The sequence below is a fragment of the Macrobrachium rosenbergii genome, chromosome 11 (genome assembly GCF_040412425.1).
Source record: "Macrobrachium rosenbergii isolate ZJJX-2024 chromosome 11, ASM4041242v1, whole genome shotgun sequence".
NCBI lineage: Eukaryota > Metazoa > Arthropoda > Malacostraca > Decapoda > Palaemonidae > Macrobrachium > Macrobrachium rosenbergii.
The window spans coordinates 14310050-14326531 of record NC_089751.1 but is presented as its reverse complement, the minus strand read 5'-3'; the positions used below and the strand labels follow the sequence as shown (position 1 = coordinate 14326531).

The following is a 16482-nucleotide window of genomic DNA, read 5'->3' as shown; positions in this document are numbered from 1 at the left end:
GCTCGTCGGCCTCGAGCTGCAGCACAACAGCATCGCTGCCTGAAGGGGGACCATCAGCTTCAGGAGGCTTTGCGTAGGGGGCAACTCCAGCTGCCAGGGCTCCTGGAGTTCTCAGGGCCCCTTTCCTGGTCCTCTTCAGCATGGGTCCTTTGGGCATCTTGGCTGCTGCAGTGGACGGCGAAGACGGAGGCGCTGAGGGAGATAGCAACAGGATGCTGGCCGGAGAAGCACTGACCTGGAAGCGCGCCGCCTGCCCCTTTTATCCCAGGTCAAAGCGTTGCCACATCTACGCGGTTGCGGGGGGTGCGGCAGCGTTGCCGCGTCTACTCCCACGCCATTCTGACAGCCACGCAGTGCCCTGGGGCAGCGTGTGCCCCCAGGTAACGGCGTGGCAGCTGCGCGGTCAGCCCGCGGGTGGCGCCACGCTGTGCGGGTCGGGCCACGCTACCCGACAGTTGACCTGGCCACCCCCGCAGGGTTTCGAGCAGGCCGAAAGGTTCCTGACCCCCGGCGCACGGCCAGGTGGTCCGTAACGGTCGCGCCGCATGCTGCCGCATTTACACAGTACTTACGGTACATTTACGTTGTGTTTGCGTTGTTTTTACGTACTCTCTGGCTCCGCCCCGTTCGTGGCCGTGCGTGGGGATGCGTGCCTTGATACGTGAATGTGTGAACGTAGCATAAGGTGTCGAGTCTGAATCAAAGTTTGGAGGGGTCGGGATTTATCAGGATTAACTCACCAGAAGAGAGAGGGTACTTTCATCAGTCAATTATTTCAAACTTTTTCAGATAAAAAGTACCATTAATTTTCTCAAATATTCCCATAACCATATTGCTTGAAATTAGATATGTTCTGCTTAACGTTGATAGTTATCTGTGATAATTTTTTAACAAAATTTTCCTCTTTAGCATAAACTGAAAGATTATGGTTAGCATTAATACTGCAAAGTACGTTCAGTATACGCATTCTTCAAATTGAAACTATATGGGTTCTCATAAACGACCGTGGTTACCGAACACAAATTAAGCTATTACAAGCATTTAAATCTTGGCACTTGGATCTCTCTTGCTAGGCAACAAGCGACACATAAGCCTGAGAAAAAGCAGGAAAGTTTGAGGCGGAGAAGCAAGAATAACGTGGATAACAAGACCAAATGATGACGTCATATCTCTGACACACGAAAGGAAGGAGGAATGGCACTCCCAAGGAATTCGATACCACTTAAAAAAAACAATAATTACGAAGGAAGAATTATCTCGTTCTTTGACTGAGGAATGAGAGAGAGAGAGAGAGAGAGAGAGAGAGAGAGAGAGAGAGAGAGAGAGAGAGAGAGAGAGAGAGAGAGAGAGTTCGCAATCAGTAGCTACGTCAATGACAGTTGAATGTCATGAAAGCTGCGAAACAAATGATTTCGCTTGAGAAACAGAAATATCCGAATGACGGCATGGCTCTTGCCCTTAATCAAGAATGGCATTCGCTAATAAAGAATGACATGCTTACAGAAGCAGAGAGTTAACTTCGAATTAGTAGCAGTTTAGAGAGCGGTGCTATTTTCCGCCACGACTTGGAGCCGACTTTGTACTAGATTTCACGGTCATCATCCCTTAGACTGTTGTTACCCACGTCATTCAGCCAAGGCTTTTATTGTTACATTTATTACCTTTGTTCAAAGATTTCCCAATGAACCTGTAAATATAATGTTTAGTTTAAGGAAGGACACACCTATGTTGCGAGAAAGGCCAATAAATAATGAATTATTTTCGAACACAGAGAGAATACAAAATAACGTAAAAAGAATAGCAAGAGCAAACAAAGATGACGTTATTCGTAACGAGATCCTGCATCCCCGGAGAATGCATTCTCGGCCAAAAGAAAGGAATCAGCGAAAAACAACAGTTGCGCAGACATCCGAGAACTTTTTCGTCAGTTGTTTTTTCTTCTTCTTTTCGATTCAATTTTCAGATTTAACGTCCGAATTAGGTCTAACAGGAGTGGAGCCCCGGCTGCAATTTTCTCTGAGCTCTTTCCTAATGCATCAAAGTGCCCGATTGGTGTCCCGTAGGATAAACATTCCTAATAATTACCAAAAATGTTTATGCTATTACAGCAAGTCGTGCCTGAGGGTCACCCTGAAGGAATGCGTGGGAGAGAAGCATTGCTCATGACTGTCTTTATTACAGGAGGCAAGCTGGGCGGGGGCTGGGTGAGGTGATCTTCCCTGTGGGGTACAGTTAATGTTTACCCAATTCTATCCGTCCTTGAACTAACATTTTAAGAGACAGTTCGAAGACTTTCTTTATAGGACTCAGAATGTCTTTCAACTCGAACTACTATTGCCTTCGGGGGATTTCATCAAAATGCAAAACTATTTGGAAGTACCTAGCAAGTACTAGAATGATATGAAGTATGGCATTGTTCTTTTCTTGAATTATCCAAAATTTCTCCTCTAGGTTTGCTAAAACCATCATTTTACTTTCTTTCCCTTTCTACTGTGAATGTGCGCGTGTGTGTACTGACATTCGACAATATAGCACAAGAAGAAGGACGAGGAACACTTGAATTTAAGGATAAGCTTATTTTTATTTTGTTATGAGTTAATAAAGTATGGAAATCTATCAGAATCTGGTGATAATAATGATTCTGGATGACTATTAAAGATGTCATGATGAAGATCTTAAGAATTATTTTCTTTTGCCCTTGTTATTTTAAAAATGTATTGTTTCTCACTGGCATCTAAGAATAAATCAGCACTATAATATATTTTTTATAATAGGAAATAAATGATCCCGGTGAGCTGGGAATAGCACAGTATGGTAACGGCAACAAGTGACCATCCGTTCGGTACGATTAGAGAGAAAGAGAATGAGAGATTTCTAATTCTTTCGAGGCACAGCTCAAGAACTAAGGCATTGTGCACAGAAAGGGGATAACTATGAAATAGATATATACACGTCTGATTCTACAGCTCTACTTTTGATTTTAGATAACCAACAGTGCTATCAACAACAAATAGGCGGGCAATTATAAAGGGCAGGTGCGTGTAAAATGACTGCGTCTTGCTCGTGAGATAGCTCACGTTCCATAGCTTTCCATTTCAATTTCATTTAAACTAATCGTTCTGTCTAGGGTTCATGTGCACCTGGACAGATGAACAGACTGACGGAAGGGGACATTAGAGGAACATGGAGGAACCCCTCTTTGAACCTAGAGTTCTCTGATGAGAGAGAGAGAGAGAGAGAGAGAGAGAGAGAGAGAGAGAGAGAGAGAGAGAGAGAGAGACTGACTGCATCAATTTGATTTCATTTGCTACCCTTCTCTGACCTCTGGCAATGTCGTTTAGAAGCTGACGGAGATTATCATTGTTCTGGTTATTTGACCGCGTTTCACAAAAGAACAGCGTGAGGGCTGGGATAATCTATCCGGAAGGGAAGATGCACGCAGGTTTACTGAAGAAGAGACTCAAGAAGGTGTTACCCTTCCCACTAGTCTGCCAGTAATATTAAAACATCAACTTCACGAGTGGCAGGGCTAGAAGTCACACTTTCGGTAAAGCAGTGAATTAGGTACCAGGTAACTGGTCGACTGCGGTAGTTGCAGTCAGAATGGAGAACGGCGTACAGGTTGTAAACTCATCATAAAAGAGTTCATAAGAATCGGCAGGGCAACTTGCACATACACAATGACAGTAACACGTTTGCAGTACCCTTTGCATGAGATCAGGGGCCACGAGTAATGTTGGGTCTGGCCATTACAGATAGATGGCTACTAGGTAATTTCATGTTGTTGTCACATATACCCATTGAAAATATGCAAAACAACCTATTGTTATTCCATGATTAGAAACCACCAAGCCCTGTAGGAATTGCCACAGACCAAAAAGAACAATTAACCATGGCAGAAGGGGAAGATATGGTAGACCAACCTTGTGCCTGTTTGAAGGACTGTGATGACAAGTGCCTGAACTGGATCCATTTACCCAGCCACAATCCAAAGGTGTCTAAAGGTATCAAGCAGTCCATTTTCTTACCAACAGTCCTAGAATCAGACGTTGAGCCAGCCAGGCTGTCCCAGCTACCTAATCCAAGTGGGCAGAAGCTTGCACTACCTGCTGTAATTTAGCTAGTTCATTGCCATTCAAGTTGGTGTTATGGCAGTGTTCTAATAGGTTATGTCACAAAAGGTACAACTGAATGTACCATTTGTCTAGGACTAAATATCACAATCATCAGAGGTAGCATGTAAATATCTGTAGACACATTTGCATAGTGTTAAGAGCCCTTAGTAAGTTATTAAAGCTCATGTCCCATTCTAGAGTCAGGTAGATCCTTAGCTAGCCACACTGCAAGGGCAAAATCTGTTCAGGGAAGAGTAAAGTAATAGAGGCAAACAGCTTGATTAGTACAGGCCTTCACGCCCGAAAAGAAGCGAATGCCTTCTTAAGGGGGGAAGCTATTATAAATAATCACTGTTCGGCCTGCCTTCATTGCTTCTTAATTGAATAATAAAATTTACCTTTATTGAAGAAAGAGGGCAGACAATGTAGACGGTTCGCATAAGAAGTGCGAAGAAATTAGGTGGGAATCCTGGGATTGTTTTCAAAATAAGTACACTTCCGGCCAACAGGTGAGAATTTTAGCTTAGAGAGTCATAGAGGGGATACAGTTTTGCTGGGCCAGACCTTAGTTACACTGTTCTTAAAACCCACTTTTCTGTGACCTGTGTACTGGCGAGTCTATTGTCATTTCAGGACAGACCCTGGGTAGGAGGAGTTTTAAAGCAAACAGCGAGAAGTTGCCCCAGCATCAAGAGACTCTCGGTAGACACCTTAAGAGCAGGGCGTGTAAGCCCTCTCTCTCTGAGGCCCCCTTGTCTCTCCTACTTTGTTAACACGAGGGAGAAAATTGTTATTCCAAATGGACCAAGGATTCTTATGCAACTAATTACTGCATTACATTAGCTCAACCAGCAAATTGTGTACACCTTGAGCCTGAACAAAATCCTCTTCCTTAGAGAAGAATCTGCAACATCAGTACCAAGAAACCTCAATTCGACATTCCTTGCAGTTAAATGCCTTATAAAGCATTTGAGAGGCACAGAAACCTGTTGCGTTCATTTCTATGTAGCACTGAGGTACTGTCTTAATTAGGACTAATATTCTGAGCTGCTGTTAGCTCCTGTAAATAATCCATTTCATTTTATTTTACTTTGTTGAAACTAGTTTTCCAGTAAGTTTGCTAAATTAATTCATGTGGTTATGAAATAAACCTCTGTTCTTTGTTAACTAGTTTTCAGCTGGCGACCTGATCCATTCAGTATCTGTCCTCTAGAGTTAATTTTAGCTTTAAATGAAAGAATTACATGATTCTTAGGTAAAGCTAGGCAATATAAATCCAACTAATTAATTATTAAACTCATTAGCCGAATAACGCACGTAACAATATATATATATATATATATATATATATATATATATATATATATATATATATATATATATATATATATATATATATATATATATATATTATATATACTGTATATATATATATATATATAGTGTATATATATATATATACAGTATATATATTATATATGTGTACATATATACGTTTGGATATGTATTGGGGCTGGGGTGAAACATGGTCTCGTGTTAAAGATAAAGGTTGAAGGATTAATGGGAAAACTGCCCAATTCCACGATGGGGCTCTTGGTATAACAAAAAGGCTTTGTGGGTACAGGAAGACAAAATAAAAACACTGTGTTCGGATAAGAAACTGGAAGGTTTGGTGAAGGATAGGAGGAGGTTAGAAGAGCAGATTTTGTGAAATAAGAATTCAGGGTGAACAGGAAATCACTCTTCAGGGAAGCAAATACAAAGAGAAAGGTTCACAAACAATGGATCTCAGAGTAAAAGATTCAAATGGATGGATGGTGCCTGTAATTAAACCAGTCCTGGGTGAAGAGTTTGAAAGTTTTCGTAAGCTGAAAATCCCGTGTGAATACAAGCAAGAGTAAGATTATGAGGTCTAGATGAATTAATAAATGCATTTCACACACACTGGCATACTGGGGGCTGCAAACTCGACCGGGAATTTAAAGTTAATTCAGTAGATGAAGTGAAACAGAGAAGGAGGGCGAGTCACAGAATGCATGAGGTGAAGAAGGTAGCAGATTTATCCAAAAGATCTGAAATAAAGGAGTGTCTAAAGAAGCTGAAGCTGGAAAGAACGAAGGCTTATTGAATCAGCTCTGCATTGTGGGAACTGAGTGTGGATTTTAAATGAAAATCAAGTCAAATGTTTGCATTTTGTCCCAAATATATTTTGAGTAATATAATGGTTAAATGCGTAAGAATGCAGGCAACGAGTAGTTTAGAGGGAGGGAAGGACGAAAGATCTGTGGAGGAAGGAAAGAATGAATAATTCGGCAGTGTTTAGAGGAAGGAGAGAAGGCTCTTCAAATGCTAGATCAGGTGGCCCCAGACTTTCCGGATAATCGACCCCTTTATGGAAACTTTGAACCTTCATTGATTCCCAGATGTGTAAAACAAATAAACAAATATTATGAATTATAAATATCCTTTAAAAAATCTGATAGAAATGTCTTCGTCCTTTTCCTTCATTACTTTTTCTCGGTAAAATTCGTTTCCCCTATCCGTGTTGCTATTCCGTCATCAGTTTCTATTTGTCTCAATATAAGTATTTTTGTGAATAACAATGATAAAACTTCATATTGAAGTTACGCATATAAAACACACTAAGCAATAAATTAACATATCTTTTTATTGAAGTACTTGGCATCGTTAATGGGAAGGATGTGTTCGATGAGCAATAACAAGGCTATCAATATTTCTACGTTCAATCTATTTTTCTGCTTTGCAAAAACTGGATTTATATGACTAAAACTAGCTCCAACCATATACAAACTTGGTCATTCAAGTAAGAATTGTTTAACTGTATTAAGCTTTGGGGATGTCATAGCAGTATCTACAATCTACATTGTTCTAGTAATCGCTGAAGCGTTCACTTTTGAGCAATAATCTTGCTTCGGGATCAACAAACAGAGTTCATCTTGTATAAAATTCACTGTTAGCAGTTTGTTTACATATTCAACAGCGTAACAGTACAGTAAAGACTTGAGTTTTCTCCAGGTCCTCGAAACGTACTGTAATTTTAGGCCACACAAATGATTTCGTAGAATATGCAACACAAAGATGAATATTGTTCCAGTTACCGACATATAACTTAAAATTGAAGTCAGCTTATCAGTTATGCATCCGGGGTTGTAATTTAGATTTATTTATTGTTATACATTTTTATTTCTCATAATGTCATCTTTTGATTACAAAAGTTTATAGGCGATCCCGTGTTTATCGGCTCCACTTTGGCTCCAGTACATATTTTGTGCCCTTTGAAAGTTCCATCGACCCCCAGGGATCGATAACGACCACTTCGGAGAGCCCTGCGGTAGGCAGAAAACTGAACGGGGTATTAAAACGGACATTCATTCGCTGACGTGAGAGACTGAAGGCACGATAAAAGTGGTGCAGTGTCTGAGGCAACTGCCTGGGGAGTTGGGATGGTGTTGGTGTCGGGGGCAGGTGAGGTGAAGTCAATGCGCCGTTGTTATGTAAGACTTCTTTATCGGTGTAAAGGAAGAGGCAATCGCTGAGAAAGTTTTCTATGAATGGATTCATTCTGGACTCATCAGATACATAATTTAATGCTAATTATTCTTTATGTAATATATATTCAAACGATACTTCCTTAATTGGTATATTTGCCTATTTCAGTAATGCCCTGTGAGCATATTATGACCTGAGATCATTATTTACTGCGTTTCCTTTTAAAGAATAAGTGTTTAGAAGAAATGCTTGCATATATATAACAATACAGTGGACATATAATTGCGAGTTCAGATAGTTTTGCCAACTTCCGAAAATGAAAATTGACATATATTTTAGGTGTATCTAAATACCCAAACCTAAATAAATTTTTGCCTCACTTATTCGTATTAACGACATGCAATTGTGCGTTTTTTTTTTTTTGCGCATTTTACAGTAACAAAAATTACCTTGTTAAGTCCGACGAAAGCTAGAGTGAACCTGGTAGAACAATGTATTATTTGGAAAACCTGCTTAATGAATCCTCTTCCAATCATTTTTCCGTTGTTGGTGTTTGCAACAGCTTAGCCTACTTATCCTTTTGAAATTGTCGCTTTTAAGCATTGTGGTTTTGCTCGAAATTAGGCCCGAAATCCAAAGTGGCTTTAGTGTGACACCCAAAAGCACAAGATTAACCATGAACTATAATATGGATCATTAAAAACCTGCGCTTTGGAAATGGGCTCTCTTAAGCGCTCTGGCATTACTCGAAACTAGGTCTAAATTTCAAAGTACCTTCGTTTAACGCCCACAAGCTTAAAAGTAACCATGTACAATGAAATGGATTATTAACAACCTGAGCTTTATATTTTTTACAACTGCCCTCTTTTTTTCATTGTCCTATAACTTTTGTGAAATACCTTGATGAGACAAAACAATGTGAAACATTCAAGAGGAAGGAAACTGTGAAATGAAGTATCAAATACCCGAAAACAGGAAAGTCCTTCGAGCATAATGAACTTGGTTGCTTTGTCTCGAAAAAAGCTGTTTTTGAATTTATTTTTTTTATTTTTTATAAAACAATGGTTTTCTTAATATCGGCAGAAGTCAAGGTAATGTGATATTGTTGGGACGGGAATGTCGAATGATTTCTTTATCTCAAGTGGGGGATATTATCACAACAGGAAAACACGACTTTAATTCTAATCTGAGCCCACCGATTACTGTTCCCGCAATTGCTTGCGTCGCTGCTGCTTCTGATGTAACTTGGGATAGCATGTCTTTAATAGTGATGATATATTGGCTTCATATTAATTTCAAGCTTTTTCCCCTTATTTTTCACTATGCGGCTCTCATTGTTATTCTTCTGTGGCAATTTCCACCACTATAAATTACATATAATCTCATATCATCTCATAACGCTCTTCCGAACAGCTATCAGGCACCTTAAAACGAATTATTTTTTATTCAGATCAAAGCATGAGCCTTTCAAGTGAAATATAAAATCTAAACCACAATCAATTCATTACTCCTACAAAAAAAAAAATCTAAACCACAATCAATTCATTACTCCTACAAAAAAGAAGGCAATAACTTGCCAATCACTACAAATTTTTCAACGCCTCTTGGTTCCGCTTGCAAAGCTACGGCAATGCAGCCGGCCTGCATATAGGCAATCCCGAAGTTGGTATGCCGGTTCAAAAATGATTTAACTTCTCTAACGAAATATGAGAAATGACCTGTATCTTTAGTTGCTATAAGTTCGTATAATTAATATTTTTAAATGTCTGCAGTCAAGATTATTTTCGAAAATGAAAAGATGCGATGGAAAGGAAGAGAAGAGATATTCTTTACTGAGTCGTCATTCTTGTACAGCAACTAAGTTTATTTCTAACGACAGTTACGGAATTGATGATTATTTTGCCGAATTAAATGGATGTGTAATGCGATTGCATAAGTAGAGTATTTGGCGCAAGATCTTAGTGGATGTATGCTGAAATAATACTGGTAGTAAGGATGGTTAAGAAAGCAATAAAGGCTCTTACATATTAGGAAAATGGAAAAAAGCAGAAACATTAATACAAAGATAAACTAGACGAACATTATCAAAATAGAAACCACACCGCTTTTCGTAATAACGTTTATCAGCTTAGTGATAAAATGTAGACCCTAATAGTCACTGTGTGAACAGCTCTCCCGTTCATTTTACATATGATTACTTTTGTATTGCCGTCATGTAGGCCTACCCACATTACAAGGAGGTGAATGGCCGGTACTATCTATGAGGCCTGTGATTCAGGCGTCAACGCCTCGGCCAGATTTCATGATTTTGGATAACTACGTCATTTATGGTTCCTTGGGTGAATCAACTTGGTTGCCCCTTCTTAAAGTGGCTCCACGTGTACACGTGGATGTACCCGAGTTTCATAGGCTCTGTATATTGTAGGAGGATGTCATGGCAAGGCTAGATACCTTTTGTCTAGTAGGTGGACAGTTATATTTTTAATGTGTTGAACTAAATTAAAGTCCTTGGGAAGCAAAACCCAAAGCGATCCCACTCGATGTTAACTATCAAATTCTTGAAAAGCTAGCAGAAAAAAAAAGTGTCATTTTCTTTGAAAGAAATATCGATTCCTGGTCTTGATTTAAATATCAACATTTCAAGATGAAATCAGATGAAAATCATTCTTTATTAAATTCCTTATAATCAGCTGATCTGCTTAAATAATCACAGCATGGGACTTGGAGGTTATCCCCCCAAAGGAATTCTCGCTTTTCTTTTAACAAACACCTCAAATTTCTCATTTTATGTTCGTATATAATTAGAAAAGAAACTTTTATTCGGTTCCCTTATCTCTTATGGGAAATACCACCAGTTTTTCCCTAGAGTGATTAATATCCAGTACCATGAAGTAAGAGGGGCCTTCTCAGTGAATGACATCTTTGTTGACGTGAGTGGGCATATCATTTGGTAGCAGTGACTTTGCCTAGGAATATTTGACAGCGAACTTTCTTCTATAGCAGTGCTTGAGGACTTTCTTATTTCTACGCTTAGGACTCTCGCTACTCACTATGCTGAGTAACGAATTCCAAGGTTTTAGTAAAATGGTCTATAATAAAATCCGACTGGATCTTGTTAGTAGGGAGACATGACAGCCACCCACCACCTGGAAACCGATTTGTCATCCCCGGGTGCGGGGGGTGGGGTAGGGGAACGGGAGGGAGGGGAGACATCCGCCCTCCTTCTGCAAACCTGTTTGTCCGCCCCTGGTGGGGGCGGGGTAGGTAGGGGATCGGGAGGGGGCGGGAGGGCAGGGGAGACAACAGGGCCGTTCCAGCGCGCTAACAAGCTCGTAAGAGAATATTTACGGTATATCAATCGTGGATTTAAAAAAACACAATCTTTGCCTTAAAAAACTTAAAGAATAAAAAGTTTCCTAAATTTTAATTCAAAACCAAATGAATATATAATCAAAGACCTCAAACCTAATAAGTTCCGAGGGATAGTTTGCAACTTTTTATTGTGAATACAAACGACCCAAAAGGGATTTTAACCACTGAAGACTCCACTACTTCAACCCTTGTAATACGTTATTTGCTAGTGATGATTGTCAGAAACTCCCGAAAAATTATAACCGTTTAGTTCATTTTTTTCGGACGTTAGGGAATGACATACTTTTAAGGATAAAATATATGGGTTCATTTTGAATTTAAGGATCCCTTCTAAGCTTTTATTTTTAATATCATTGGTGTGTTTATAAAAAAAAATTTAAAATACTGAGTGCTATGAACAAACAGAATTCTTAGTAAATACATTTTATCGGAAAGATTTTGGGACAATATAATTCTTCGAAAACTGATCAATGATTTTTCAAACCTAAAAAGAAAATTCTCCGGTGCGGTCATCACACGTCTTCGCCAATTTTTTCGACTTGGACTTCCAACAGGATTCTCAGCTCGAAAAAAAAAATCACTTTGACCCTACACAACACAAAAATGAGTAGTTCGTTTGTGAACGAAATATAACGTTGGTCATTGCTCATTCAGCTGGGAATCTGGTGATCCTCTAGATGTCTTTGTTGCAGGTACTTATCTAAATGAATCCCATGGAAGAGGACCAATCAGGATGTCTTCTGATTGTTGGGCAAAAGATGTAAATAAATCCATCTAATTTTTTTAAATCCTCGTAGTTTTGTCTGGAGGATCAAAATTCCAAGATGCTTGTCACACCCCAGAAAGAACAAAATTCTAACAACAACAACGAAAGGTCTGAAGTGGGTGATATTAATACTTTTATCTCTGCACACAGAGGAAAGTTAGCGTGTTATTCTTATCTGAAGTGATATATTTTGAAGCGTTGCACCAAAGTAATCTTGAATTGCAAACAACGCCAACTGTAATAAGAAAATGCAGACAGTTTTTTCTATGACTTTCAGTTCATGGCATCACAAAGAAGGAAAGTTTTTCACGTCTGGTTTTACAATGCTTTTCGTTAAAGGATATTCCTGGCTATTTCCTTTCGCGTCTTAATTTCAATACAGAAGCAAGAGCAGTCTCCATTCTCCAATTAAAAAGGTCGAATAATGACAAATTTGTTTCTTGAACAGACAACAGTTCATTGTTTCAGTCGAACCAAACGTGCAAAGCGGAAATTCTTGTGTAGGATATGGGAAACTTCTCGCTTGCAAATACCGAGCTACAGACAGGTTTCACCTCTCAGGCTACCTTTTAGTACCAAGGCGTCGCTATGCTGTTATATTAAGCTGGACAGGATTTACCACTTTTTAGCAGTCCTGCAGCCAACAACGTTGTTACCAATTTCAATTTAATGGATGGCAAACCTTGGATCTATCATGTTGACATATTTCTCTTCTACTTCAGGAACCAAGGTGGTTAAGGATCATGGTGTTAAATGTTCCCGAGGAAGGGATAACCTATCTCAATCTCCAGAAAGAAATGTTGATGATTCCTCATCACTACACGAGTCTTGTTTGAGTAAAGCATGATAATGATCATCATCCACAGTCCTTTAAAAGGGGTTGAGGCTTTTCGAGTTGTGAGGTATAACATTTTCAAGTAGTAGTAGTTTTCAAGCGCCAAAACAGATAGAGCTTTGATACAGATATTAATTCGGCTTCATATACATTCAAAATTTTTTATAATTTTATTTATTCAGCTGAATTATTCAAGTAATAATTAGGGTAACTGATTCACCTCCGAAGGTGCAAGTGCTTTAAAAATCACGCATTAATACTTCAGGCTGTGTAATGAGCCGTTTACATTTTTTGCAACTTCTATATAAAGTTCAGTAAGATGCTTTGTCTCCTCCTTTCATTCACAATAAGGCTTTCACAATTGATATTAAAGACAGGTAGGTGTAATAGAAACAACTGCAACAAAAGAACGTATAAAATCTATTCCCTCTGATGTTGACTAAGGGGAAATGAAATACGGAAATGAAATCTCACTAAGTGGGAATACATTAATTTTTCCTTTTCAGCGCGGTATCATCAGAGACAGATGTTAGTCATGAACTCCACCCTTTTCTGGCGGGACCAGGATAAAGTGATAAAAAAATTCTTAGGATGGGGCCATAATGAAATGCTCTTTTTTATTCATAAGATGATAATTCTTATCTTATCGCTGATAGGCCCTTTACACTCATTTCTTTCAATTTACTACTGAAACATAGGTGTCTGCAAGTGATTAAGATTCCCAACCAAGCTGTCCTTTCTCTCCATGTACCTCATATTCCCATTTTGAATTTTTTTTTTAATTTAGGGAAAACCTTTATGCATCTAGAGAAAAACAGCAGATTCATGAACGAGTATCAGGCATCACTGGCTCTCGGCCAAACTGGATGCTCATGGAATGTGGTTGTACACCCGCTTCGAATTCTGAGACTATCAGCTACTGAAGAGATGGAATGAGATCTCATGAGAAGCTATGAACATCCGGACGAATGATCAACCACGGTCTGATGAATCATGTAGACGGGTATACCACGGTAACAGACCAAGGTCAACTCCATGAAAGCTAGTACATGCTACAAATTTAGTATGGCAACAGTGTCCACATTCTGCGAGGTGACACTTTACCACATTATACAGTGACACAGGTCTTTCAGGCCATGTTCCTTTAGGCACAAGTTCTTCAAGCAAGGTCCTTCAGGCATGGTTCTTTAGGCAGGGGTACTTCAGGTAGGGTCCTTTAGGAAAGGTTCTTTAGGCATGGTCCTTTTGTCAGGGTGCTTTAGGCAGGTTCCTTTAAGCATGGTCCTTTAGGTAGGGTCCTTTAGGTAGGGTCCTTTAGGTAGGGTCCTTCAGGCTGGTTCGTTCAGGTGAAGTACTTTAGGCACGGTCCTTTGGGAAGGGTCCTCCAGGCAGGGTTCCTTTTAGAATGGTCCTTTAGGGACGGTCCTTTCAGCAGGGTCCTTAAGGCAAGGTCCTTTAGGTGGGGTCCTTTAGGAAGGGGTCTTTTAGGCAGGGTTCTTTAGGAGAGGTCCTTCAGGCAGGTTCCCTTAGGCATGGTCCTTCATGCAGGTTCCTTCCAGCAGAGTTCTTCAGACGTGTGTCCTTCAGGTAGTGTTCTTTAGGAGAGGTCCTTCAGGCAGGTTCCCTTAGGCATGGTCCTTCTGGCAGGGTTCTTTAGGCATGGGTCCTTCAGGTAGGGTCCTTAAGGCATGGGTCCTTTAGGCACGGGTCCTTTAGGCACGGGTCCTTTAGGCATGGGTCTATCAGACAGGTTCCCTTAGGCATGGCCCTTCATGCAGATTCCTCCCAGCAGAGTTCTTTAGGCATGGGTCCTTCAGGTAGGGTCCATTATACAAGTTCTTTTAGGCAGGTCCTTTAGTCAAGGTCCCTCAGGCAGGTTTCTTTAGGGATGGTTCTTCAGCCAGGGTCCTTTAGGCAGAGTCCTTTAGGCAAGATCCTTTAGACGGGTTCCTTTAGACGGGTTCCTTTAAGCAGGGTCCTTTAGGCTGGGTCCTTTTGGTAGGGTCCTTTAGACAGGGGCCTTTAGGCAGGGTCCTTCAAGCAGGATCCTTAAGGCATGGTCCGTTAGCAAGGTCCCTCAGGCACAGTCCTTCAGAGATAGTCCTCTAGGCATGGTCCTTTAGGCATGGTATTTTAGGCACGGTCCTTCAGGCAGAATAGGTAATGCCAGTGTTCACAAATTTTGTAGATTTCATATAACTTTTTGTGCACCACTGCCTTAGTTTCCTGACCCTTATTTCCATTTAGTAAATGTTTGTTTAATTATACTTACTTATTGGTTATTTATTTTCGCTATTTTCCATTTGAACTGAAGTTTACTTTTCAATGCATGGCATTTTATCTGGTTTATTACAATTGTTTCCTCATCTACATCACATTAACTGACATTATGTTCAGTAGAATACCTGAGCTTGAAAACAAATCAGGGTACCAGGTGAAATTTTGCATTCACTTCCACAAATCTCCACCTAGCTTCCCACTGCATAGTTCTCAGCCAAGTAGGTCTGGGTCTCTTCCCACTACTCTGGCGACCACAGGAACCCAGCTGAGGCTGTTACATATTGTTCGCCCAGGTGTTGTGAGCAGGATTTGTCCAAGCCATCTCCACGTCCCTTTCATCATTATTTCAACTAAAAATGGAACTTTTGTAATTTACCTTATTGTATCATTTCTTGCTCTGTACGGCCATCTGACTTCTAATATTCTTATCAATAAACTCATAAACAGTCTCTTGTTGTTTTGTTATTCAGATCGCAAATAAGATAGGTAACTAAAAGGTTCATTGTGATTACTAGAGCCCTTTTTCACATGCCTCGATTGATCGGCGAAAGCCATGTGCACAAAACAGAAAGGATGACAAGTTGACAACCACTGCTCCCACAGTTCTTGCCAATTCTCCCTGACCTTGAACAACAACAACAACATCATATAATAATAATAATAATAATAATAATAATAATAATAATAATAATAATAATAATAATAATAATAATAATAATAATAAATAAATAAATAAATTAATAAATAAATAAATAAATAAAAACACTGCCCTAAAAGAGGGACTCCTTCCCGATTACACCCGTATATATATGGCTACATAATCCTGCTGCTTCGAGGGATGACACCACCATCTCTTTCAGGCCAAGAAACAAGTAAAAAATGGGCCGAAGTTTCTTCGGTGCAATCGAGTTTTCTGTACAGCCACTACAGTGTATAATCAAGGCCACCGAAAATAGATCTATCTTTCGTTTGTCTCGGTACAATGCTGTATGAGCCGCGGCCCATAAAACTTTAACCACGACCAGGTCGTGGCCTATCCTATACCGTTGCCAGAAGCACGATTATGGCTAAGTTTAACCTTAAATAAAATAACTACTGAGGCTAGAGGGCTGCAATCTGGTATATTTGATGATTTGAGGGTGGATGATCAACATACCAATTTGCAGCCCTCTAGCCTCAGTAGTTTTTAAGACCTGAGGGCGGACAGAAAAAGTGCAGGCAGAAAAACGTGCGGATAGAATAAAGTGCGGACGGACAGACAAAGCCAGCACAATAGTTTCTTTTACAGAAAACTAAAAGGAAAGGACAGAAATCAAAGGTAAACTAGAGGTACGTAAAACCCACCTTTGCATTTCACACATCCTCTGTGTCTTGGCCGCCTGCTTGCGCGTCGAAACGTGAGAACAGCAAAAGCAGAATCTCTTTCCGCGTCTTTTGGAATTTTATTATGCCATCTACCTGCAGACGAGAAGAATATGATAAGAATAAATAATGCTCTTTACGAGCTAAATGCCGTTGAAACAGTAACTGTTTTGAATGATGGTGAAAATAATATGCGTTACGAAGGAAATTAGATTCCACAATATTTTTAAGAGTAAATAAAG

General features: G+C 39.8%; 1 protein-coding gene across 1 annotated transcript in view; it reads right to left on the bottom strand.

Moving 5' to 3' along the window:
* The window catches only part of LOC136843175 (uncharacterized), a 141753-nt gene that overhangs the window by 117843 nt on the left and 7428 nt on the right, over positions 1-16482 (bottom strand). The window contains exon 2 of the mRNA XM_067111245.1: positions 16223-16336. Coding sequence (XP_066967346.1) covers positions 16223-16239 — 17 coding nt within the window. The 5' untranslated portion in view covers positions 16240-16336. The remainder of the gene's footprint in view (positions 1-16222; positions 16337-16482) is intronic.